The following is a 27,283-nucleotide window of genomic DNA, read 5'->3' on the forward strand; positions in this document are numbered from 1 at the left end:
TGGTAGGCAACAAACTCGTGTTCAGAAGGGTCACTGGACCCGAAACGTTAACTCTGCTTTCTCGCCACAGTTGCTGAGTTTTTCCAGCAATTTGTTTTTTTTCCTCTGATTTCCAGCAACCGTAGCTCTTTCGGCTTTTATAAAAATCAAACCCATGTCCCCAGTCTACATCTTTTAAATTTTCGTTGTTTTAGACTGGACCAAAATGGAAAGTGGATTGCTGTAAAAGGAGTTGTACTGCTCCTCTCCCTCTCCTTCGCTGCTCCTTTGTTCCTCAAGTTCTTTGCGTGTGAATGAGTCGCTTTCTTACCAAATTTCATTCATTAATTTCGTGTCCAAGGCCCGCCTTAACGTTTCCTTTATTCAATCAGGTGAGTAGCCTTGATGATTGACGTTTGTCATTGGCCAATACCGGCGCGGTAAAGTTTAGTCTGTGAGTCGGCTCCACGGTTACAAAGTTCGGGATTCTCTCCCCCCGGAGTCCCTTTGCCGGGAGCGGAGTGAGCAGTTCCGGGCGGTTCATGGAGGCCGCTGTTCACACCGTGTATCGGTGCAGGCCTGGCGGTGATGGACTCTGGATCGAATAATGCGCGGCGGCCGTGCTGAGTTCCCGTAGCTCTTTGTGAACTTTTCCCGGGCCGCTTCCCCTTGCCGGATTCCTCCTTCCCCCCTCCACTTCCAACCTCCCGGAGAGCGGACTCCGGCCACTTCTGTGCTCGTTGGCTCCGACTCTGTTCGCACTATGTCCCTGCTGCCCCAGTGCGCCCTAGCTCTGGCCCTTCTCCTGCTCTGCGGCTCCGCTTGGTCTGAGCTCCCAAACCGAAATTGCTCAGAACTGCTGCAAGTTTCCAACCCGAGGGGCATCGGCCATAGTAACATCCGCCAGCAAGGCAAGGAGGGTAAGTGACAGCCCAGGGTGGGGGTGGGATAGCTGTGGGAGGGGACTGGAGAAAACGTTTTAATTTGTACGTTTGATAGTGAGAGATTTGAACTGAACCAGAATAGTGGAAAATACTGCGGGTGGAGGACTATCGAAAATGGGGCTGTAACCTGTGGGCTGCTTTAATGGTCGGGGAGGGGAGTGGGAAGGGTCACGGGAATTGGAATGGGGTGCTTTCTGGGTACTCAGGGGCTGGTGGGGTTGGGTGTCTTCTTGAGGAGGGTCTAGAAGCCGGTGGCTATCTATGAGGTACTGCTCATCCTGTGATGAGAGACTGGTATCGTAGGACAGGAGTTTGAGATGGCTGTAGGGGGTTTGGTCTGGGCATTTGGGGCAGAGGATGGAGAGAATTGCCTCCACTTCAGTTCCTTAGTGAAGAAGTTAAAGGGTCTTGAGGCCATTGTTTTACAGGTATGGTGTTTGGCTACCTGGTTAAGGGAAGAAGAAAAGGAAGTTGTCATTCTTTCCTCTGAATAATGGTTTGGCTGTTGTGGATTCAGAGTCCAGTCCCTTGCTAAATGTTACGCTAACTTAAATAAAAGTTTGGTATCCTCAATGTTATGGCAATGTGGTCATTCCTTTGTAAAGACACTGAGCAAGTGTTTCTAATTGTAAGTTGAAGGAAACAGACACGTCTTGGTTTTTGCTATGACAGGCTGTATGGATTACTGGGCCACACACTCAGTATTTAATAAGTTTAGATGCTGAGAACATTTTGAAGGAGAGCATGGAGGGGTTTTCTTTAGAGTGATCTCAGTAGAACACTGAATTCAGGTTGGGGTGAGGTGATTCGGGCCAAGTGTATATGACAGTATTATTTGTACTTCATGTGTATTGTATTTTTATGTTTTGGCCTATGTCCATAGCAGTTTCAGTGGTATGTGTATGTGTTTGTCTTTGTGTTACTTCGTGCCAGTTTTAGTTGAGAGAATGTTCATTCCATTTCACAATAAGAGAAAACTTTTATGCAAAGCTGTGTGCCTTGGGCAGTGTGTTTCTAAACTGTTAACCTGTCCCTGTATTTTATCTGTGTACTGTAAGGAAGGCTGGATTGTACGAGCTACACTGATATAGAATGCTGCATGTGATTCTTGCCATTAGAATAGTACAAAGTGTATATGAATCTCTTTTAAATTCCTGGATATTTCAGTCAACTAAAGCCAAGCTTAACCTGTCATCATTACAGATTGAGCAGATATAATGAGTATTTGCAATAATATTAATCAACAATCTAACCAGGTTTAGTGGTACTAGTTTGGATAATAATGTTCACAGACCAATCTGTCAGTTTCAAAAGCTCACAGATGAGTTTAAACATGTTTAATCACTGCACTGCATCTTAACATTCACCAAAAAGCATTTGAGCAAGAAATTGTTGATCTGTAACTGGCTGAAAAAAATGCTAGTAAATGTAATTAGGCCCAAGCTATTTTCTTTTTTCTGTTTCATCTTTCTTTCTCTTCTCTCCCTTCCCAGGCTAGTTGCTTTTATTTCTTGTTTGAATGGCCAAATAGGCTGCATTCTCCACACGAACAAAGAACTTAGCTATTTTGCTCAAGTCCTTCAGGGACCACCAAGGTCTTCGACTTCTGCAGTGTAATTCCGCAGCACTTTCAACAATAACAAAAATGCATGACTGAATCACTGAAAAATTTCAGAATGTTGGGAGCATTGAACTGCGTCTCGACTGCTGTCAACACAGGCTAGCTCGGCTGCGGTCTGTACTAAGGCAGCCCCAGATATGATTTGGGTAGTGGCTGAGGAATGTTTTTGAATTCAGATGACGAGTTCTGTATGAAAGAATGATTTCGGTAATGGCTGTCTGTGTCTCTGCGTCTCTGTCTGTCTCATTTTATGAACATGTGAATTACTAGCAAGAGTAGGCCATTTGGCCCCTCTAATCTGCTGTGAATTCAATGTGATTGTGCCAGATCTGATTCTTGTCTCAGCTCCACATTCCTGATTATGCCTGATCATGATTGATTCCCATTAAGATTTTCTGTACTGTCATTCTGCTCTATTTGAAAACAACTTGGGAATGTTGGGTAAATCAGTCATGTTATGGTTGTGGAGGAGGACATTTAGCCCACTGTGACTGCAGTAGCTCTCCAAATGGTGAGCACCATGACAAAATGCCATTCTCTTGCCTTATCCCTATACCCTTGTACAACTTCTGTTTAAATAGCCACTTGATGCCCTCTTGAATGCCTCAATGGAGCATGCTCCTGCCACATCCAAGCAGTGCATTCCAGACTGGAGCCTCTTGCATTTGCTTCTTTTACAAATAAGTGTCAAAGAGATGTACAGCATGGAAATAGACCCTTTGGTCCCACCCGTCCATGCTGACCAGATATCCCAACCCAATCTAATCCCACCTGCCAGCACCTGGCCCATATCCCTCCAAACCCTTCCTATTCATATTCATATTCATATACCGATCCAAATGCCTTTTAAATGTTGCAGTTGTACCAGCCTCCTCCACTTCGTCCCATACATGTACCACACTCTGTGTGAAAAAGTTGCCCCTCGGGTCTCTTTTGTATCTTTCCCTCCTCACCCTAAACCTAAGCCCTCTAGTTCTGGACTCTCCCACCCCAGGGAAAAGACCTTGTCTATTTATCTTATCCATGCCCCTCATGATTTTATAAACTCCTATAAGGCCCACCTCTCAGCCTCTGATGCTCCAGGGAAAACAGCCCTAGCCTATTCAACCTCTCTCTATAGCTCAAATCCTCCAACCCTGGCAACATCCTTGTAAAAGGGTCCTTTTCTGAACCCTTTCAAATTTCATGTCTCAGAGAGGATGCAGAATGCTGTCAAGGGGGAGAGGGGCCAGCAGGAGGTCATTGGTTCCATAGTGTACAATGACATAGGAAGGGAAAAAGTTGAAATTCTGAAGGAAGATTACAGGAAGTTAGGCAGGAATTTAAAAAGGAGGTCCTCGAGAGTCGTAATATCTAGATTACTCCTGGTGCTATGAGCTAGTGAGGGCAGGAATAGGAGGATAGAACAGATGAATGCATGGCTGAGGAATTGGTATATGGGAGAAGGATTCACATTTTGGATCATTGGAAGCTGTTTTGGGGTAGAAGTGACCTGTACAAGAAGGACGGATTGCACCTAAATTGGAAGGGAACTAACATACTGGCAGGGAGATTTGCTAGAGCTGCTTGGGAGGATTTAAGGTGAGGGGGTGGGACCCAGGGAGATAGGAAAGATTTCAATCTGAGACTGGTACAGTTGAGAACAAAGATGAGTCAAATAGTCAGGGCAGGCAGGGACAAAGCAAGATAACAAGGTAGGACTGATAAATTAAACTGCATTTATTTCAATGCAGGAGGCCTAAAAGGGAAGACAACTGAACTCAGGACATGGTTAGGAAGATGGGACTGGGATATCATAGCAATTGCAGAAACGTGGCTCAGGGATGGGCAGGATTGGCAGCTTAATGTTCCAGGATACGAATGCCAAAGGAAGGATAGAAAGGGAGGTATGAGAGGAGGGGAGTGGCATTTTTGATGAGGGATAGCATTACAGCTATACTGAGGGAGGATATTCCTGGAAATATATCCAGAGAAGTTATTGGGGTGGAACTGAAAAATAAGAAAGGGATGATCACCTTGTTGTGATATATTATAGACCCCCTAATAGTCAGAGGGAAATTGAAAAACAAATTTGTAAGGAGATCTCAGTTATCTGTAAGAATAATAAGGTGGTTATGGTATGGGATTTTAACTTTCCAAACATCGGCTGGGATTGCCCTAGTGTTAAGGATTTAGATGGAGAGGAATTCCTTAAGTGCGGACAAGACAATTTTCTGATTCAGTATGTGGATGTACCTACTAGAGAAGATGCAAAATTTGACCTACTTTTGGGAAATAAGGCAGGGCAGGTGACTGAGGTGTCAGTGGGGTAGCACTTTGGGGCCAGCGGCCATAATTCTATTAATTTTAAAACAGTGATGGAAAAGGATAGACCAGATCGAAAAGGTGAAGTTCTTAAATTGGAGAACGGCCAATTTTGACAGTATTGGGCAAGAACTTTCAAAAGCTGATTGGATGCAGATGTTCACCAGTAAAGGGACAGCTGGAAGATGGGATGCCTTCAGAAATGAGATAACAAGAATCCAGAGAAAGTATATTCCTGTCAGGGTGAAAGGGAAGGCTGGTAGGTATAGGGAATGCTGGATGACTAAAGAAATTGAGAGTTTGGTTAAGAAAAAGAAGGAAGCATAGGTATAGACAGGATAGATCGACGTGAATCCTTAGAAGAGTACAAAGGCAAAAGGTGTATACCTAAGAGGGAAATCAGGAGGGCAAAAAGGGGACATGAGATAGCTTTGGCAAATAGAGTTAAGGAGAATCCAAAGAGTTTTTACAAACACATCATTAAGGACAAAAGGGTAATGAGGGAGAGTATAGGGCCCCTCAGAGATCGGTAAGATGGCCTTTGTGTGGAACTTCAGGAGATACTAAATGACTATTTTGCATCAGTGTTTACTGTGGAAAAGGACATGGAAGATATAGAATAGACAATAATAGACAATAGGTGCAGGAGTAGGCCATTCTATCCTTCGAGCCTGCACCACCATTCAATATGATCATGGCTGATCATCCTTAATCAGTATTCTGTTCCTGCCTTATCTCTATAATCCTTGATTCCACTATCCTTGAGAGCTCTATCCAACTCTTTCTTAAATGAATCCAGAGACTGGGTCTCCACTGCCCTCTGGGGCAGAGCATTCCACACAGCCACCACTCTCTGGGTGAAGAAGTTTCTCCTCATCTCTGTCCTAAATGGTCTACCCCATATTTTTAAGCTGTGTCCTCTGGTTCGGCACTCACCCATCAGCGGAAACATGCTTCCTGCCTCCAGAGTGTCCAATCCTTTAATAATCTTATATGTCTCAATCAGATTCCCCCTCAGTCTTCTAAACTCAAGGGTATACAAGCCCAGTCGCTCCAGTCTTTCAGTGTAAGGTAGTCCCGCCATTCCAGGAATTGACCTCATGAACCTATGCTGCACTCCCTCAATAGCCAGAATGTCTTTCCTCAAATTTGGAGACCAGAACTGCACACAGTACTCCAGGTGTGGTCTCACCAGGGCCCTGTACAGCTGCAGAAGAACCTCTTTGCTTCTATACTCAATCCCTCTTGTTATGAAGGCCAGCATGCTATTACTACCTGCCTTCTTCACTACCTGCTGTACCTGCATGCTTACCTTCATTGACTGGTGTACAAGAACACCCAGATCTCTCTGTATTGCCCCTTTACCTAAATTGATTCCATTTAGGTAGTAATCTGCCTTCCTGTTCTTGCCACCAAAGTGGATAACCATACATTTATCCACATTAAACTGCATCCGTCCACTCACCTAACCTGTTCAGGTCACCCTGTAATTTCCTAACATCCTCCTCACATTTCACCCTGCCACCCAGCTTAATATCATCAGCAAATTTGCTAATGTTATTACTAATACCATCTTCTATATCATTAATATATATTAGATTAGATTAGATTAGATTACTTACAGTGTGGAAACAGGCCCTTCGGCCCGACAAGTCCACACCGCCCCGCCGAAGCGTAACCCACCCAAACCCCTACATCTACATCTACCCCATACCTAACACTACGGGCAATTTAGCATGGCCAATTCACCTAACCTGCACATCTTTGGAGTGTGGGAGGAAACCGGAGCACCCGGAGGAAACCCACGCAGACACGGGGAGAACGTGCAAACTCCACACAGTCAGTCGCCTGAGGCGGGAATTGAACCCGGGTCTCTGGCGCTGTGAGGCAGCAGTGCTAACCACTGTGCCACCGTGCCGCCCACTATTGTAAAATGCTGTGGTCCCAGCACTGATCCCTGCGGTACCCCACTGGTCACTGCCTGCCATTCCGAAATAGAGCCGTTTATCACTCCTCTTTGTTTCCTGTCAGCCAACCAACTTTCAATCCAAGTTAGTACTTTGCCCCCAATACCATGCGTCCTATTTTTGCTCACTAACCTCCTATGTGGGACTTTATCAAAAGCTTTCTGATAGTCCAGGTACACTACATCTACATGGATCTCCCTCGTCCATCTTCAGAGTTACATCCTCAAAAAATTCTAGATGATTAGTCAAACATGATGTCCCCTTCATAAATCTGTGCTGACTCTGACCGATCCTGTTACTACTATCCAGATGTGTCGTAATTTCATCCTTTATAATAGACTCCAGCATCTTTCCCACCACTGAGGTCAGACTAACTGGTCTATAATTTCCTGCTTTCTGTCTCTCACCTTTCTTAAAAAGTGGTATAACATTAGCCACCCTCCAATCAGCAGGAACTGATCCTGAATCTATCGAACTCTGGAAAATAATCACCAATGCATCCATGATTTCTCTAGCCACCTCCTTCAGTACCCTGTGATGTAGACCATCTGGCCCCGGGGACTTATCAACCTTCAGATCTAACAGTCTCTCCAACACCAATTCCTGGCAAATATAAATTCCCTTAAGTTCAGGTCCTTCAGCCACTGTTACCTCAGGGAGATTGCTTGTGTTTTCCCCAGTGAACACAGATCTGAAGTACCAATTCAATTCTTCTGCCATTTCTTTGTTCCCAGTAATATATTCCCCTGTTTCTGTCTTCAAGGGCCCAATTTTAGTCTTAACAATTTTTTTGCCTTACACATACCTAAAAAAGCTTTTACTATCCTCCTTTATATTGTAGGGAAATCGATGGTGACACCTTGAAAAATGTCCATATTAGAGGAGAAAGTGCTGGATGCCTTGAAACGCATAAAAGTGGATAAGTCCCCAGGACCTGATCAGATGTACCCTAGATTCTAGATTAGAGTGGAGCTGGAAAAGCACAGCAGTTCAGGCAACATCCGAGGAGCAGGAAAATCGACGTTTTGGGCAAAAGCCCTTCATCAGGAGTATAGGCAGAGTGCCTGCAGGGTGGAGAGATAAATGAGAGGAGGGTGGGTGTGGGGAGACAGTAGCATAGAGTACAATGGGGGTGGGGATGAAGGTAATAGGTCAGAGAGGAAGGTGGAGTGGATAGATGGAAAAGAAGATAGGCAGGTAGGACAAGTCATGGGGACAGTGTGGAGCTGGGGTGAGGTGGGGGAAGGGGAAATGAGGAAACTGGTGAAGTCCACATTGCCCTGGGGTTGAAATGTTCCGAGGCAGAAGATGAGGCGTTCTTCCTCCAGGCGCCGGGTGGTGAGGGAACAGCGGTGAAGGAAGCCCAGAACCTCCATGTCCTCGGCTGAGTGGAAGGGGGGAGTTGAAATGTTGGGTCACAGGGCGGTGTGGTTGATTGGTGCGGGTGTCTCGGAGATGTTCCCTGAAGTGCTTTGCTAGGAGGCGTCCAGTCTCCCCAATGTAGAGGAGACCGCATCGGGAGCAACGGATACAATAAATGATATTGGTGGATATGCAGGTAAAACTTTGGATATGGAACGCTCCTTTGGGGCCTTGGACGGAGGTGAGGGAGGAGGTGTGGGTGCAGGTTTTGCAATTCCTGTGGTGGCAGGGGAAGGTGCCAGGATGGGAGGGTGGGTTGTTGGGGGGGTGTGGACCTGACCAGGTAGTTACGGAGGGAATGCTCTTTGCGGAAGGTGGAAAGGGGTGGAGAGGGAAATATATCCCTGGTGGTGGGGTCAGTTTGGAGGTGGCAGAAATGTCGTCGGATGATTTGGTTCATGCCAAAGTTGATAGGGTTGAAGGTGAGCACCAAGTGGGTTCTGTCCTTGTTACGGTTGGAGGGGTGGGGTCTGAGGGCAGAAGTGCGGGTTGTGGACGAGCATCTTTAACCACGTGGGAAGGGAAATTGCGGTCTCTAAAGAAGGAGACCATCTGGTGTGGAACTGGTCCTCCTGGGAGCAGATATGGCAGAGGCGGAGTTGGGAATACGGGATGGCATTTTTGCAGGAGGTAGGGTGGGAAGAGGTGTAATTCAGGTAGCTGTGGGAGTTGGTGGGTTTGGAAAAAATGTCGGTATCAAGTCAGTCGTCATTAATGGAGATGGAGAGGTCCAGGAAGGGGAGCGAGGTGTCAGAGATGGTCCAGGTAAATTTAAGGTCAGGGTGGAACGTGTTGGTGGAGTTGATGAATTGCTCAACCTCCTCGCGGGAGCACGAGGTGGCGCCAATGCAGTCATCAATGTAGTGGAGGAAGAGGTGGGGAGTGGTGCCGGTGTAATTACGGAAGATCAACTGCTCTACGTAGCCAACAAAGAGACAGGCATAGCTGGGGCCCATACGTGTGCCCATGGCTACCCCTTTGGTCTGGAAGAAGTGGGAGGATTCGAAGGAGAAATTGTTGAGGGTGAGGACCAGTTCAGCCAAACGAAGAGTGTGTCAGTGGAAGGGTACTGTTGGGGACGTCAGGAGAGGAAGAAACTAAGGGCTTGGAGGCCCTGGTCATGGTGGATGGAGGTGTCGAGGGATTGGATATCCATGGTGCAGATGATGCCTTGGGGGCTGGGGAAACAGGAATCTTGGAGGAGGTGGAGGGCATGGGTGGTGTCTCGAACGTATGTGGGGAGTTCCTGGACTGGGGGGATAGGACAGTGTTGAGGAAGGTGGAGATGAGTACAGTGGGGCAGAGCATGCTGAGACAATGAGTCGGCCAGGGTGTCAGGCGTGTGGATCTTGGGAACGAGGTAGAACTGAGCGGTGCGGTGTTCCCGGACTATGAGATTGGAAGCTGTGGGTGGGAGATCTCCTGAGATGATGAGATTCTGTATGGTCTGGGAGATGATGGTTTGGTGATGGGGGGTGGGGTCATGGTCGATGGGGCAGTAGGTGGAGGTGTCTTTGAGTTGTCATCTGGCTTCAGCGGTGCAGAGGTCAGTGCGCCAGATTACCATTGCACCCCCTTTATCCGCTGGCTTGATGGTGAAGTCGGGATTGGAACAGAGGGAGTGGAGGGCTGTGCATTGTGAGGGTGAGAGGTTGGAGTGGGGGAGGGGGTGATAGACAGGTTAAGGCAGTTAATGTCTCGGCGGCAGTTGGAAATCAAGAGGTCGAGGGTGGGTAATAGGCCAGCACGGAGTGTCCAGGTAGATGGAGTGTTTTGGAGGTGGGCGAAGGGGTCCTCGGAAGGTGGGCGGGAGTCCTGATTGTGAAAGTAAGCTCTGAGGCGGAGGCGACGGAAGTGTTTGACGTCACTGCGTGTATTAAATTCATTGATGTGTGGGCGGAGGGGGATGAAGATGAGTCCTATGCTGAGGACTGATCTTACGTCTTCAGTGAGGGGGAGGTCTGGAGGGATGGTGAAAACTCGGCAGGGCTGGGAGCTGGGACCTGGTGTGGGTGTGGAGCTGGGAGTGGGGCGGAGCCTGCAACTGGAGTGGGTGTGGTAGTGGGGGAATGGGGGTGGAGTCGTGAGCAGGGGTGGTGTTCCCCGCAGGGTTCTGAGGGCGGGGATGGTGACAGTGGGATCTGTGGGGGGGGGGGGGGGGGGCGTGTCAGCAGAATGCAGGTGAGTGGCATTGGTTGGGGTGAAAGTGGTGGCAAACACTGCAGTCAGGGGGGCGGAAGTCACTGAGCATGTGACATCTGCGATGATGTGAGAGATTGAAGTTAAAAGATAAAAGTTTGTTGAACTTACAGTTTTTGATATGTGAGACGGTTTTGAAATACTGTTTGTTATCTACCCACCTCTATAACCAGCACTCCGCAAACATTCCAGAAGATTCCCCCGGCCTCTGGAACTGCTCGGATGCCATTAGCCATGCGGCTGGTGTAGCTACCATCCCCACAGTGATTGATGACGTCACCCCTTTCTTCCCCCCCCCCCCCCCATGGCCACTTCCACAGCCACTTCTGCCCCTCACAATTTCTCATGCACCACATGTGACATCACTTCCGCTCCCACATCATTGCTGATGTCACGTGCTCAGTGATGTCCGCCCCCCCCAACTGCTGTGTTTGCCACCACTTCCGCCCCCCACCAGCGCCACTCACCTACATTCTGCTGACACGCCCCCCACAGACCCCACTGTCACTACCCCTGCCCCCCAGAACCCAGCGGGGAACACCACCCCTGCTCATGACTCCACCCCCATTCCCCCCACCACCACACCCACTCTAGTTACAGGCTCCGCCCCAATTCCCAGGTCCACACCTTCATCGGGTCCCAGCTCCTAGCCCTGCTGAGTTTTCACCATCCCTCCAGACCTCCCCCTCACTGAGGACGAACGATCAGTCCTCAGCAAAGGACTCAACCTTCATCCCCCTCCGCCCACACATCAATGAATTTAATACATGCCGTGATGTCGAACACTTCTGCCACCTTCGCCTCCGAGCTTACTTTTACAATCAGGACTCCTGCCCACCTTCCGAGGTCCGATTCGCCCGCCTCCAACACACTCCATCTACTTGGACACCCTGTGCTGGCCTATTACCCGCCCTCGACCTCTTCAATTCCAACTGCTGTCAGGACATTAACTGCCTCAACCTATCTACTCCCCCTCCCCCACTCCAACCTCTCGCCCTCAACGCGCAGCCCTCCACTCCCTCTGCTCCAATCCTGACTTCACCATCAAGCCATTGGATAAAGGGGGTACAGTGATAGTCTGACGCACTGACCTCTACACTGCTGAAGCCAAACGCCAACTCGAAGACACCTCCTTCTACCGGCCCCTTGACCATGACCCCACCCCCCATCACCAAACCATCATCTCCCAGACCACACAGGACCTCATCACCTCAGGAGATCTCCCACCCACAGCTTCCAATCTCATAGTCCAGGAACCCCGCACTGCCTGGTTCTACCTTCTCATGATCCACAAGCCTGACCACCCTGGCTGACCCATTGTCTCAACATGCTCCTGCCCCACTGAACTCATCTCTACCTACCTCAACACTGTCCTATTCCCCCTAGTCCAGGAACTCCCCACATACGTTCAAGACACCACCCATGCCCTCCACCTCCTCCAAGACTTCAGTTTCCCAGGCCCCCAAGACCTCATCTTCACCATGGATATCCAATCCCTCTACACTTCCATCCACCATGACCAGGGCCTCCAAGCTCTCTGTTTCTTCCTCTCCCGACGTCCCCCACAGTACCCTTCCACCGACACATTCATTTGTTTGGCTGAACTGGTCCTCACCCTCAACAATTTCTCCTTCGAATCCTCCCGCTTCCTCCAGACCAAAGGGGTAGCCATGGGCACCCGTATGGGCCCCAGCTATGCCTGTCTCTTTGTTGGCTATGTAGAACAGTCCATCATCCGTAGTTACACCGGCACCACTCCCCACCTCTTCCTTCATTACATTGATGACTGCATTGATGCCACCTCATTCTCCCGCGAGGAGGTTGTGCAATTATCAACTTCACCAACACGTTCCACCCTGACCTTAAATTTACCTGGACCATCTCGTGACACCTCCCTCCTCTTCCTGGACCTCTCCATCTTCTTTAATGACCATCGACAATTTTTACAAACCCACCAACTCCCAGAGCTACCTGAATTACACCTCTTCCCACCCTACCTCCTGCAAAAATGCCATCCTGTATTCCCAATTCCTCCGCCTCCGCCGTGTCTGCTCCCAGGAGGACCAGTTACACCACAGAACACACCAGATGGCCCCCTTGGTGCTCACCTTCCACTCTACCAACTTTCGCATAAACCAAATCATCTGACGACATTTCCGCCACCTCCAAACTGACCCCACCAACAGGGATATATTTCCCTTTCCGCTTCCGCAACGACCATTCCCTCCATGACTACCTGGTCAGGTCCATGACCCACCCTCCCCAGCCACCACAGGAATTGCAAAACCTGTGCCCACACCTCCTCCCTCACCTCCGTCCAAGGCCCCAAAGGAGCCTTCCACATCCATCAAAGTTTTACCTGCATATCCACCAATATTATTTATTGTATCCGTTGCTCCCGATGCGGTCTCCTCTACATTGGGGAGACTGGACGCCTCCTGGCAGAGCACTTTAGGGAACATCTCTGGGGAAACTGCACCAATCAACCACCCCGCCCTGTGGCCCAACATTTCAACTCTCCCTTCCACTCAGCCGAGGACATGGAGGTCCTGGGTTTCCTTCACTGCCGCTCCCTCACCACCCGATGCCTCATCTTCTGCCTCGGAACACTTCAACCCCAGGGCATCAATGTGGACTTCACCAGTTTCCTCATTTCCCCTTCCCCCACCTCATCCCAGCTCCAAATTTCCAGCTCAGCACTGTCCCCATGACTTTCCCTACCTGTCTATCTTCTTTTCCACCTATCCACTCCACCCTCTTCTCTGACCTATCACCCCCACCCCCATTCACCCATTGTACTCTATGCTACTGTCTCCCCACCCCCACCCTCCTCTCATTTATCTCTCCACCCTGCAGGCACTCTGCCTGTATTCCTGATGAAGGGCTTTTGCCCGAAACGTCGATTTTCCTGCTCCTCGGATGTTGCCTGAACTGCTGTGCTTTTCCAGCACCACTCTAGTCTAGAATCTGGTTTCCAGCATCTGCAGCCCTTGTTTTTACCCAGATGTACCCTAGAACTCTGTGGGAAACTAGGGAAGTGATTGCTGGGTCCCTTGCTGAGATGTTTGTATCATCGATAGAAGCAGGTTGGGTGCCAGAAGACTGGAGGTTGGCTAACATGATCTCGGTGCTGGCTTTCGTAGCAAGAGTATTTGAGTATAGGAGTGGGGAATACTTACTAATTGTACAGTGCCTTGGTGATTAGATTAGATTCCCTGCAGTGTGAAAACAGGCTCTACGGCTCAACCAGTCCACACTGACCCTCTGAAGAGTAACCCACCGCTCCCATTTCCATCTGACTAATGCACCTACACTGTGGGCAATTTAGTATGGCCAGTTCGCCTAACCTGCACATTTTTGGACTGTGGGAAGAATCCGGAGCACCCGGAGGAAACCCACGCAGACACAGGGAGAATGTGCAAACTCTACACAGACAGTTGCCTGAGGTGGGAATTGAATCCGGGTCTCTGGCGCTGTGAGGCAGCAGTGCTAACCACTGTGCCGCCTGAAGTTGTTGGAGAGAATCCTGAGGGGCAGGATGTTCATGAATTTGGAAAGTCAAGGACTGATTAGGGATAGTCAACATGGCTTTATGCATGGGAAATCATGTCTCACAAACCTGATTGAGTTTTTTGAAGAAGTAACAAAGAGGATTGATGAGGGCAGAATGGTGAATGTGATCTATATGGACTTCAGTAAGCTATTTGACAAGGTTCCCCATGGAGACTGATTAGCAAGGTTAGATCTCACAGAATGCAGGGAGAACTTGCCATTTGGGTACAGAACTGGCTCAAAGGTAAGAGACAGAGGGTGGTGGTGGCGGTTTGTTTTTCAGACTGGAGGCCTGTGACAGTAGAGTGCCGCAGGGGTTGGTGCTGGGTCCACTACTTTTCATCATTTATACAAATGATTTGGATGTGAGCATAAGAGGTACAGTCAGTAAGTTTGCTGATGATACCAAAATTGAAGGTGTAGTGGACAGCAAAGAAGGTTACCTCAGATTACAACGGGATCTTGATCAGATGGGCCAATGGGCTGAGAAGTGGCAGATGGAGTTTAATTTGGATAAATATGAGATGCTGCATTTTGGGAAAGCAAATATTAGCAGGATTAATGATAAGGGTCTAGGTTTGAATGCCAGGCCTTTAGGAATTCCCATGCATGTCTCTGTTTAGCATGTCCCAGGATGGATGTATTGTCCTAGTCGAGCTGTGTCCCTCTTTGTCTGTGTCTGGATACTAGTGATAGTTGGTCATGTCTTTTGGCGGCTAGTTGGTGCTCATGTATCCCGGTGGCTAGTTTCCTGCCTGTCTGTCCATTGTTATGTTTGTTGCAGTCCTTGCAAGATGTTCTACAAAATATCCTGCAAAGACTGCAACAAACATTACATTGGACACACAGGCAGGAAACTAGCCATCAGGATACATGAGCACCAACTATCACTGATGCTCATACACACAGATGAAGAAGGACACCAGTTTGACTCGGACAATACATCCATCCTGGGACATGCTAAACAAAGACATGCATGGGAATTCCTAGAGGCTTGGCATTCAAACCAGAAGTCCATTAACAAACATATAGATTGGGACCTCATTTACCAACCGTTCAGAAAATTAACCGGGAGTGATATTATCCACGACAACAGACCAAGACACACACACACAAAGCGGGATAGAACAGCAGTGCTTCATCAGAGGCTCACTGACTGTTACCTAGCATGGTGACGAAATGTCTGAGAACTAATCTACCAGCTCAGTGAGCAAACCTACAACCTGATAAGTGAGGGGTATTGCATTTTGGTTAAACGAACAAGGGGGGATCTTAAACAGTTAATGGTAGGGCCCTGGGTGGTGGTGTCAAACAGAGTCCTAGGGGTTCAGATACATAGTTTTTTGAAAGTTGCTTCTCTCACCGAGGTCTATCCAATGGCTTGTAACCTTCTTGCTTTTGTACTGTATGTCCCATTAATAAACTGAGAGTACTGTGTTATTTATTAACTGCTGTTCTCTGTCCTGCCACCTTCAATGATTTCTGCACACTGGTCCCTCTGCTTCTGTAGAATTGTATCTTTTGATTTATATTGCTTGTTCATGTTCCTCCTGCTAAAATGCCTCATGCTTCTCTGCTTTGACCTTCACCTGCCATGTCCCCATTCCACCAACTTGTCTATGTCCTTTTGGAGTTGAGCACTGTTGTCCTCCTCAGTTTGCAATAATTCCAAGTTTTGTATCATCAGCAAAACTGATAGATCATTAACATACCAGTGTATCCTGTAAAGCAAGGGTTGGAGTAACAATCCCAGGGGAACTGCAGTACAAACCTTCCATTAGTGTGAAAGATATCCATTGGCAATTACGCTCTGTTATCTGTCGCTGGGCTAATTTAGTATCCAGGTTGTTAATGTTCCTTGTATTCTCTTAAGTCTGTGCGACATTGTGTTAAACACTGCCTGGAAGTCCATACACATCACATCAACAGCATTATCCTCATAACTGTGTCTGTTATCTCTTTTTTTTAAAAAAGAAAAAAGCTCCAAGTTAGCCATTAATATCTAAAACAAACAGAGTTGTTGACCTTGAAGGGTAACTGGACTCAATGTTAATTGTATTTTTGCTGATGCTGCCAGACTGGTTGAATTTCTCCAACAATTTGTTTTTGTTAGTTAAACACGACTGCTCCTTTAGAAATTCAGTCTGATTCTTCCTAATCAACCCACCTTTTACCATGTAGCCACTAACTCTATTCTGAATAATTGTTTCTAGAAGCACCCTCACCAGTATTATTAAATGCACTGGTCTATAATTTCTGCACTTATCCTTAAGCATTTTTTGCACAAGAGTGTGATATTTGCAATTCCCCAGTCTTTTTGTTACCCCTGAGTCTGGGGAAGACTGAAGGATTATGGCCAGTGTCTCTGCAATTTCCATTCTCGCTCCCTTCAATATCTTTGGATACATTTCATCCACTCCCAGTAACTTGAACCATTAAGTACTGATAGTCTATTCAACAGTACTTCCTTATCCATTTTGAACCCTTCTAGAGACTGGCTTTGGTAGCATCTACTCTGCTTGCTTTAAAGGTGCAGAGTATTCATTTAGCACCTCAACCATGTCCATTGCCTCCGCATGTAAAACCCCCTTTTGGCCCCACTCCTCCTTTCTTTTAAAAAAGACTTTACAATTCCCTTTACATTGACTCATAATTTTCCTTTGGTCCTTTCAATGTGCTTTTTCATATCCTGCCCGAATCCTCTGTATTTGTCTTGGTCCTTTGGTTGTATTTTCTGCTTGATACTTGACAGAAGCACACTTTTTTTTCTTCTTAATTTCTACCTTCTTTGTCATCCAGGGAGCTCTGGATTTGTTTATCTGACTTTCCCTTTTGAGGAATATACCTTGACAATAGCTGAACCATCTGTTCTTTTAAAGGTAGGCCATTGCTCAGTTACAGTTTATGCTGCCAAGTTCCAATCTTGCCCCATTGAACCTGGCTCTACAATAATTACTGTGAATTGACCATGCTGTACCTACATCCTAAGCTGTATGATGAGTACTGTCTCCTCAATATTTCCCCACTGATACTTGGCCCACTTTATTTCCAAGAAACAGGTCCAACAATGCACCCTTTCCTCTTGGAGTAGGTATATTGTAGAAAGTTCACCTGAACACATTGGAATGCTTAGCAATTTGCTGCCCTTTGCATTACTAGTATCCCTATATATATATATATTTGAGTAATTAAACTTACACGACATAATGGGCTACAAAGCAAAGTCGAACAGATTCGTGGGCAACAGTACATCCCTACCGGATGAGCTCAATGTGTCCAATGCTAGTTTTGAACAGAAGGGCAGTGAAACTATATCACCTGACCCATTAATCTTGGATGCACCTGTACTCTGTCACCGCTGCAGGTGTTAGATCAGCCTTCTTAAGGATGAACCCATGCATAACGAATGGCCTGGATGGTGTCTCCACCCATCCATTCAGATCCTATGCAGACCAGCAGGTGGGAATATTTGCAGACATCTTCAACCTCTCCTCATTACGGTCTGAAGTCTCCATCTGAAGTCTCTGAAGACCGCCATCATCCCAATGCCAAAGAAAAGTCATGCAGTGTGCCTTAATGACGACCCCTCAGTGGTTCTGACATCCATAATTATGAAGTGTTTTGGGAGGTTGGTCATGGCTCACATCAACACCAACCTACCAAATTGCCTTGATCCCTTGCACTTTGTCTACCAGTGCAACAGGCCCACAGCAGATGCCATGTCCATGGCCTTCTACTTATCCCTCGAACATCTGGGCAAGAAGGATGCCTATTTCAGGCTTCTACTTAGTGACTGCAGCTTCGCCTTCAACACCATAATTCGAAACAAACATATCTCCAAACTCTGACCTAAGTCTGTTCTCCACATTATGTAACTAATTCTCGTCTTCCTGACCAATGGACCACAGTCAGTAAGGATAAGCTTAGGATAATCCTCGACACTGGTGCTACACAAGGCAGCGTACTCTATGTCCTACTGTACTCCTTCTATACACACAACTGTGTGGCCAAATTTCGCACCAACTCAGTTTACAAATTTGCCGATGACACCACCATCAAAGGATGGATCTCAAGCAATAACAAGCTGGAGTACAAGAGAGAGAGTGAGTGCTTAATAGCATGGTGTAAAGATGCCAATCTCTCCATCAACGTCAGCAAAACCAAGGAGCTGGTCATTAACGTTAGAAAGTGGAGTGGAGGGCATAGCCCCTGTCTGCATCAATAGTGCTGTGGTGGAGATGGTCGAAAGCGTTCGGTTGCAGGGAGTCATGATCACCAACAATCTGTTCTGGTCCACCCACTTTGACACCACAGTCAAGAAAGCACAGCTATACCTCTACTTCCTCAAGAGGCTTAGGAAATTCAGCATGTACACAAGGACTCTTAGCAATGTTTATACCTGCAGCAGAGAAAGCATCCGATGTGCATGCATCACCTCAACTGCTCTTCCCAAGACTGCAAGAAATTAGAGTTATGAACACAGCCCAGTCCATCATGCAAACCAACACTCCATCCACTGACTCTGTATATGCTTCCCCCTGCCTCAGGAAAGAAGCCAACGTAATCAGAGACCCATGGTTATACTGTGCTCCACATTTCTGTATTTTTCTGACGATATGAAAGTTTTTATACACATACAAATTGATTCAAGAACAGCCGCTTCCCTGGTGTTATCAGACCTTTGAACGTGCTTCTTTAATGTTAATGTTGATTTCTCTCTGTGTCTTCTCACCGACTGTATCTTGCACTCGATGTGTTCTATTACCCTGATGCTCTTGTATGGTACAGTCCGCTGTAAAGCATGTAAGAGAACACTTTTGACAGTGCTTTGGTACGTGTGATAGTAATAAATTAAATCAAATAAAGTATTCCATTATAACCAAATCTGTAATGGGAAACAACACCCTGTGTAAGTTTCCTTCTAAGGCACTCACCATTCTGACTTGGAAATAAATTGCGTTTGCGTCACTGTCACTGGGTCAAAATCTTAGAACGTTCTCCTTAATGGTACGTGAACTGCAGTCTTTGATGATGGCACCTCTCTGGAGCTGCCTCCAAAGCAACGAAGGATGGGTAATAAATACTGGCCTAGTCTGTGATGACCTAGTGGTATTATTGCTAGATAATAAATCCAGAGATTCAGGTAATGGCCCAGGTAATGGCCTGAGGAGTTGGGAAGTCATGTTGAGGCTGTACAGGAAATTGATTAGGCCACTTTTGGAATATTGCATACAATTCTGTTCTTCCTATCGGAAGGATGTTGTAAAACTTGAAAGGGTTCAGCAAAGAGTTACAAGGATGTTGCCAGGGTTAGAGGATTTGAGCACTGGGGCTGTTTTCCCTGGAATGTCGGAGGCAGAGAGGTGACCTTATAGAGATTTATAAAATCATGAGGGGCATGGATAGGATAAATAGACAAAGTCTTTTCCCTGGGGTGGGGGGAGTCCAGAACTAGAGGGCATAGGTTTAGGGTGAGAGGAGAAAGATATAAAGAAACCTAAGGGGCAACATTTTCACGCAGAGGGTGGTACGTGTGTGCAATGAGTTGCCAGAGGCAGTGGTGGAGGCTGGTACAATTGCAACATTTAAGAGGCATTTGGATGGGTATATGAATAGGAAGGCTTTGGAGGAATATGGTCTGGGTGCTGGCAGGTGGGACTAGATTGGGTTGGGATATCTGGTCGATGTGGACAAGTTGGACCAAAGGGTCTGTTTCCGTGCTGTACATCTCTATGACCTGGATTCAAATCCAACCATGGCAGAGGGTGGAATTTAAATTCAGTCGAACAGAGAAAATCTTGTATCAAGAGTCCAATGGTGACTATGGACCTGCCATCCTTACCTGGTCTGATGTACAGGTGACTCCACATACCCAGCAATGTGGTCGACTCTTAAAATGTCCACTGGGCATTTAGGGATGAGCAATAAATGTTGGTCCAGCGAGTCATGCCCTTATCCTGTGAATAAGTTTTTAAAAAGCCAGTGAAGCCCATGTCCAAGTGTGATTTAAAAAAAAAAGGGCTACACCAGTGACTATGGGTGGATCTCGTGTCTTTAGAAGATATGATCAGGATGTTGATGATGAAACATTCATCTTGGTTTCACTTTGCAGATGTTGGTATGGGGGAAAGAATCTCATTCAAATGTGGAGAGAACAATCTCAACTTTGATTTGGAGATATAAGAGCTATTCATAGAGCGTAGAGGGAAGTAGATTTTAAACATATATAAGAGCTAATGGACTTGTTACATGACTGACTGGTGTGATTAGAGGATATTTCATTTTCAGATGAGTTTAAATCGACTGATGTGGCAAAAAAAAAGACTCGCCTCATGCCAAAGCAGGGTTCACTTGGTTCTTGGAAGTTTTACGATTTTTCATTGATTTTATCATAGTATTTCAATCATCACCACCACCCTCTCCCCAGTCCCCACCAAGAAAGTACAAATTTAACAGCTGCAAGCTCTTGTTCACCCAGTCCTGGGTACTTACTCAATTTCCGCCTTTGCTTTTGTGTTCCTCTCTCTGAATGCTGTTTCACTTGAAGCAATGTTCCCTATAATTGCAATGCTAACTTCTAATTTCAAGCATGGTCTTCCAATGATGTTCCATTCTGTTCCCCATTCTCGAAATGTACATGGGAGTTTTTATTATTGACTTGCTATCCAGTGTTAACAAATTTCCATTTTTTGATCTTTTGAAATTCCTTAAGTTGTCCTGATTGCATTCCTTTGATACAGTCAGGAGGCTGTACTTGTTTCTTCTTTCAGTAGGAGACTGTAGCAGGCAGGCTGGAACGTGTGTTTCTCAGTGTTTGGCACACAGCCTTGTTTTCTGTATTCCAAAACTTTCTAGTCTGCACACCATAATTGCATGAAAATCTGTATTCATGAAATACGAGATTTCAGTTGGCGGCTACTTTTTTCTGCTCAAAGTATTCAGCCCATCCTAGTTTCACTGATGTGGCTGTGAAGGAAAAACAGTTTTAATTTAGTCATTCTGTTTTCTTTCCTGCAGCTCAGACAGTGGTTTGGCTCAGAAGGTTTGTTAAACTGTCATTGAGCAGGATCATTGAATGTCATTAATCTCTGTTTTTGCTCCAGATTCTTGGCTTGTGTTGCCTGAATGTGGGTTAGTACCATATGCTACAATCTGAACATGTGACTTTAGAAATTCTACTTTTTACATTCACGCATTGTTTCTGAAATCTCTCCTTCCTCCTCCTCTGGGTGAGAGTTAAGTTTCTTTTCACAAATGTTGAAACTTATTGTGAACTTCATAGAAGATAGGAGCAAACAAAACCAGAAATTGCTCGAAAAGCTTAGGGTTTTGGAGGAAGGGTCACTCAACCCGAAATGGTAACTCCGATTTCTCTCCACAGATGCTGCTGGACCTGCTAAACCTTTCCAGCAATTTTTGTTGAACAGTTTCTACCCTACTGTTGTTAGAAAACTGAATGACTTACAAACTCTTAACATTCGCCTGTGCAGTGTACCTGTGTTTTTGTTTTTTGCTGCTGTTTACCCATTACTTACTTCTCTATGCTACTTAACTCTGTGATCTGCCTGTGTTGCTGGCAAGACAAAGCTTTTCACTGTGCCTTGGTACATGTGACAATAAATTCAATTCAATTCAATTACAGCGTCTGGAGTTCTTTCAGTTTTTAGATGGGAACAAATGGTAGCTGGAAGCATATCGTTTTTTTTTGTGCCTGTGGGATTGCTCTGACCATTTCTATTAATCTCCTATCCACTGGCACGTGAGTAATTTTAAATCATTGATGTGGGGTGGAGGATGGAGAAAGGCATAGAGATAAATGCTTTAACTTTTAGTAGCCAAGCTAGTTGGTATTGTATGAGTGCCAGGAAGATATTGGATTACTGAAAGCATTGGAACCCACTCATTCATAAACTTTCGGTTGAAGTGGTCTATTGGTTATGTCTCTGAATTAGTAACTCAGAAGCCTGATTAATAATTTATAGACTGAGGCTTAAAATCCCACCATGGCAGTTCAGTTTATACTTTATAGGATTTGGTGCACCTGGCAAGTTAGATACTCGTCCTTAATTGCTCTGGGGAAGGTGGTGGTTGCTTGTTGCCTTTAGTAGATGTAGGTACATCACAGTGCTAATAAAGCAAACTTTTACCCAACGGCAGAGAAGAAATGTAATATAGTCCCAAATCGGGATGGTTGCATCTTCTGCCCTTGTCCTTTTTAGGTGGTAGAGGTTGCTTGTTTGGATTTGGAAGGTGTCATTTGTAGGAGCCCTCTGAATTGCTGCAGTGTATCTTGTAGGATATAATTAGTTGCTGATATACATGTCTGCTGACTGCCACGATATGAGCCATGTAGGTGTGTCATCCAGATCTTTGTGGATACAGTTCAAGATAGTAGAAAGTTTTTCCCAATTCCTGTTGACCTTTAAGACAATGCAGCGTGAAATGCTGCCATGAGTTCAAGGAGCGGTGGTTTCCACCTCTGGAGTTCTTTTTTTTGTTCCATGTTTAGACCAAAATTTTTGTGATCTGAAACAGAATAATGTTGATGAAATCACAGGATGAAGAAATTAAGCTAATGGGCAGCACAATGGCAAATGATTGTTGCTAAACAGAGACTTTGGAGTGCAGGATCATAACTTCTTGGAGTCACAGGTCGATAGGATAGTGAAGGAGGCTTTTGGTATGCTTTCCTTTATTGGTCAGAGTACTGATTACAGGAGTTGGGAGGTCATGTTGCGGCTGTACAGGACATTGGTTAGGCCACTGTTGGAATATTACATGCAATTCTGGTCTTCTTCCTCGCGGGAGGATGTTGTGAAACTTGAAAGGGTTGAGAAAAGATTTACAAGGATGATGTCAGGGTTGGAGGATTTGAGCTACAGGGAGAGTTGAATAGGCTGGGGCTGTTTTTCCTGGAGCGTCAGAGGCAGAGGGGTGGCCTTATAGAGGCTTATAAAATCATGAGGGGCATGGACAGGATAAATAGACGAAGTCTTTTCCCTGGGATCAGGGAGTCCAGAACGAGAGGGCATAGGTTTAGGGTGAGAGGAGAAAGATAAAAATGGGACCTAAGGGGCAACTTTTTCACAGAGGGTGGTACGTGTATGGAATGAGCTGCCAGAGGAAGTGGTGGAGGCTGGTACAATTGCAGTATTTAAAAGGCACCTGGATGGGTATATGAATAGGAAGGGTTTGGAAGGATATGGGCCGAGTGCTGGCAAATGGGACTAAATTATGTTGGGATATCGGGTCGGTATGGACGAGTTGGACCGAAGGATCTGTTTTCGTGCTGTACATTTCTGACTCTAAGTGTAAGGTTATTCCCTTCAGGCATTAGAATAGAAATTTGCAATACTTTTAAAAAGTGATGAAATTTGTAAATTTTCATGGCTTCGTGAAGGGGAAATTATGCCTAACTAATTTAGGAATTTTTGAGGAAGCCTCAACCAGAGTGGATAGAGGGGAACCAGTAGATGTGTTGTGTTTGAACTTGCAGAAGGCATTCAGCAAGGTACCTCACAAAGATTAAGCCATAAGATTATGTTGGAGGTAGCTTTATTAGCAAGGATAGAGAATTGGCACATGGGCAGGAAATGGTGAGTAGGAATAAAGGGTTCTTTTTCAGGTTGGTGACCTGTGACCAGTGGGATTCCACAAAGATAAGTGCTATTATATGCTGTGATTGTCATGTTTATGACTTTGAGGGAGGAATACTGCAGCCAAATTTGCAGATGACAAAAATAGGTAGAAAGGCAAGTTGTGAGATGAATATAAGCAGTTAAGATATTGATGGCTAAAGTGAATGGGCAAAAAGTTGGCAAGTGAGGTATAAAGTGGGAAAATGTGAAGTTATAGAGTCGTAGAGTCATAGAGATGTACAGCATGGAAACAGACCCTTTGGTCCAACCCGTCCATGCTGACCAGATATCCCAACCCAATCTAGTCCCACCTGCCAGTACCCGGCCCATATTCCTCCAAACCCTTCCTATTCATATACCCATCCAGATGCCTCTTAAATGTTGCAATTGTACTCGCCTCCACCACTTCCACTGGCAGCTCATTCCATACACGTACCACCCTCTGCGTGAAAAAGTTGCCCCTTGGGTCTCTTTTATATCTTTGCCCTCTTCCCCCTAAACCTATGCCCTCTAGTTCTGGACTCCCTGACCCCAGGGAAAAGACTTTGTCTATTTATCCTATCCATGCCCCTCATGATTTTGTAAACCTTTATAATGTCACCCCTCTGCCTCCGATGCTCCAGGGAAAACAGCCCCAGCCTGTTCAGCCTCTCCCTATAGCTCGAAAAACAGGATAACATTTATTATTTTAAGGAAGAAAAGCACTGATTTGGGAAGGCAATGGCTGAGTGGTATTATCACTGGACTATTAATTCAGAGATCCAGGTAACATTATTTGGAGCTAGGGTTTGAATCCCACTATGGCAGATGGTGGAATCTGAATTCAATAATTTAATAAAATCTGGAATTAAGCACCTACTAATGACCATAAAAGCACTATAGATTGTCAGAAAACCCATCTGGCTCATTTATGCTCTTCAGAGAAGGAAATCTGAATCCTCTGGCCTAGGAGAAAGTGAAGACTGCAGATGCTGCAGATCAGAGGTGAGAGTGTGGTGCTGGAAAAGCACAGCAGGTCAGGCAGCATCCGAGGAGCAGGCAGATCGACATTTCGGGCAAAAACCCTTTGTCAAGAATGAAGCTTGTGGGCTGGGGGGTTGAGAGATAAATAGGAGAGGGTGGAGTTGGGGGTAAGGTAGCTGAGAATGCAATAGGTAGATGAAGGTATGGGAGAAAGTCATAGGTCAGAGAGGAGGGTGGAATGGATAGATGGGAAGGATGATGGACAGGTCAGGAGGGAGGTGCCAAGTTGGAGGTTTTGGACTGGTATAATGTGGGGGAACAGGAAATGAGGAAACTGGTGATATCCACATAGGACCCTGCAACCACACAGGATCAAAGGCAGAATATGAGGCGTTCTTCTTCCAGGCATTGGGTGGTAAGCATTTGGTGAAGGTGGCGACCCAGGACCTGCATGTCCTTGGGCGACTGGGTGGGGGAGTTGAAGTGTTCAGCCACGGGGCGGTGGGGTTGCTTGTTGCGGGTGCCCCATAGATGTTCTCTGAAATGATCTGCAAGTTGGTGTTCTGTCTCCCCGATGTGGAGACCACATTGGGTGCAATGGATATGATAGATGACATTGGTGGAGGTAAGGGAAAATTTACTATCAGATGTTGAAGGATCCTTTGGGGCCTTGGACGAAGGTGAGGGACGAGGTGTGGGTGCAGGTTTTGCACTTACTGCAGTGGGGTGTGGGCTGGTGGAGGGTGTGGATCTGACTAGGGAGTCATGGAGGGAATGGTCTCTCCAGAACGCTGAGAGAGGAAGGGAGGGAAATATATCTCTGGTGGTAGGATCTGTTTGTAGGTGGTGGAGGATGATATGATGTATGCAGAGGTTGGGGTGGAAGGTGAGGACCAGGGGGTTCTGTCCTTGTTGCGTTGCGTTGGGTGGGGTGGGATTTAGGGCAGAGATGTGGGAAGTGGAGGAAATGTGCTGGACGGCATCATCGACCACATTGGAAGGTGTTATAACACTGGGTAAACTCTCCTGCTTAATTTAAAACCAGCAACACTGAAAGGATTTATCCCGTGCAGTAGTCTGTAAAAAATTGAGTGGCCAAGAACTATTTAAAGTAAAAGTTAACAACTTTATTTCTTTAAAATATAACAGAGAATAATTAACTAACAACTATTTATCATTCCTTACTGTAACCAATGGGTTATCTTCCCTTCTATAATACTAGTCTGATAAAACTCACAATTAAGATTTTAAAAACAACATTTCTTATCTCTAAACCAGGCAGCTGTAGGTTCTTGTCTTCATATCTTCCTATGTCATCCTGTCATCTTAGGAATTTCTACATTACAGGTTACTGATCGAAAAGGGACTTTAAGAGAGATTTTTTTCAAGCTGTCTCTTACATGCTAGGACATGGCAGTTCTCCTCTCAACTGTTCACTTTTCCCAGGTTTTATACTCCAGAGCATCAGATTATGTCATTGGCTTTTAAGTTTGAATTGAGTATATTGACGATCTTAATAGGAGTTCGATATACTTGAAACATAATTTAAACTGATTGGCCGAATTCAAATTTGTTTTTGTCTCCAAGCAATGAACAAATCGAGTGGTTCGACCCAGTGTTACATTGTTACCATTTTTTAGTACACTTGATGCTGGGTCTGGTAGTTCTGCTGCTTTTAACTATATCGTCCATATTGACTGCACAGTTTGTTAACCCAACCACAACTTTGTTAATGAGCCTTTGAAATGTGGCGGGTGCCTTCTTCATTCCAAAGGGCATCGCTTTAAACTGATGTGGCCATTTGGGGTTACAAAACTCAAATTTCTTTCGCTAACTCTGATAAAGGTACCTGCCATTAACCACTCATTATGTTCAACCTTGTAATGTATCTGGCTTGTCCAACCTTCTCGACACGGTTGTCCAATCTAGGAATTGGATATGAGTCCGATTTTTGTAACGATGTTTACCTTCTGATACTCCACACAAAATCAGGTTTGAGAACTAAGATGATCGGCGAACTCCACTCACTCTGGCTTGGCTCGATGTTCTCATCAAACACAGCCTCCACCTCCACCTGAACCTGTCTGACTTTGAAAGAATTAAGCTGATAGGGGTGTTGTTTTATCAGAGCAGTACGTTTTACATCTACTTCGTGTACAATAGCATTAGCTCCACCTGCCATCTGATTCTTATATATGTCCACTACAGTAACAAATCTTTCAACTGTGTTCTAAGCCCCTGAGACAGATAACTTACTAATCTATCCCACTCCTCAAGGACTTTTTTATTTTTTAAATCTACTTTAAGGCACCTCAAAATCCATCTCATCTGGATTTGATTCCTCACTCTGCGGGCAGTAACTAACATGTTTCTTCGGTTCTTTTATCTCTGGTATAATACGGTTTCAACATGTTCACCTGACATACCTGATACCTTTTTTCTATCTGGCATCTTTACTAAATAGTTCACCTGACTCAACTTTTTTTCCATTGAATAGGGACCATGAAACCTGGCTTTGAAGGGATCTCCTATCACTGGTAACAGTCTGAACCCGTTATCCCTTGGGAAAACTTCCAATTCTCAACTTTTTATCTGCCACCAGCTTCATTCTATACTGTGCCCTCTTTAGGTGATGTTTAGACAACTCACCTACTATATATAATCACTACTTTCTCTTTTAATCTCCATCCTCTT

At 45.8% G+C, this 27,283-nt stretch overlaps 1 protein-coding gene across 1 annotated transcript in view; it reads left to right on the top strand.

The window, feature by feature from the left end:
- Nucleotides 1-421: 421 nt before the first annotated feature.
- gpc4 (glypican 4) overlaps nt 422-27,283 on the top strand; it is a 245,419-nt gene continuing 218,557 nt past the window's right edge. Inside the window, exon 1 of the mRNA XM_072595671.1 lies at nt 422-899. Coding sequence (XP_072451772.1) covers nt 743-899 — 157 coding nt within the window. The 5' untranslated portion in view covers nt 422-742. The remainder of the gene's footprint in view (nt 900-27,283) is intronic.

Source organism: Chiloscyllium punctatum, chromosome 25, assembly GCF_047496795.1.
Source record: "Chiloscyllium punctatum isolate Juve2018m chromosome 25, sChiPun1.3, whole genome shotgun sequence".
NCBI lineage: Eukaryota > Metazoa > Chordata > Chondrichthyes > Orectolobiformes > Hemiscylliidae > Chiloscyllium > Chiloscyllium punctatum.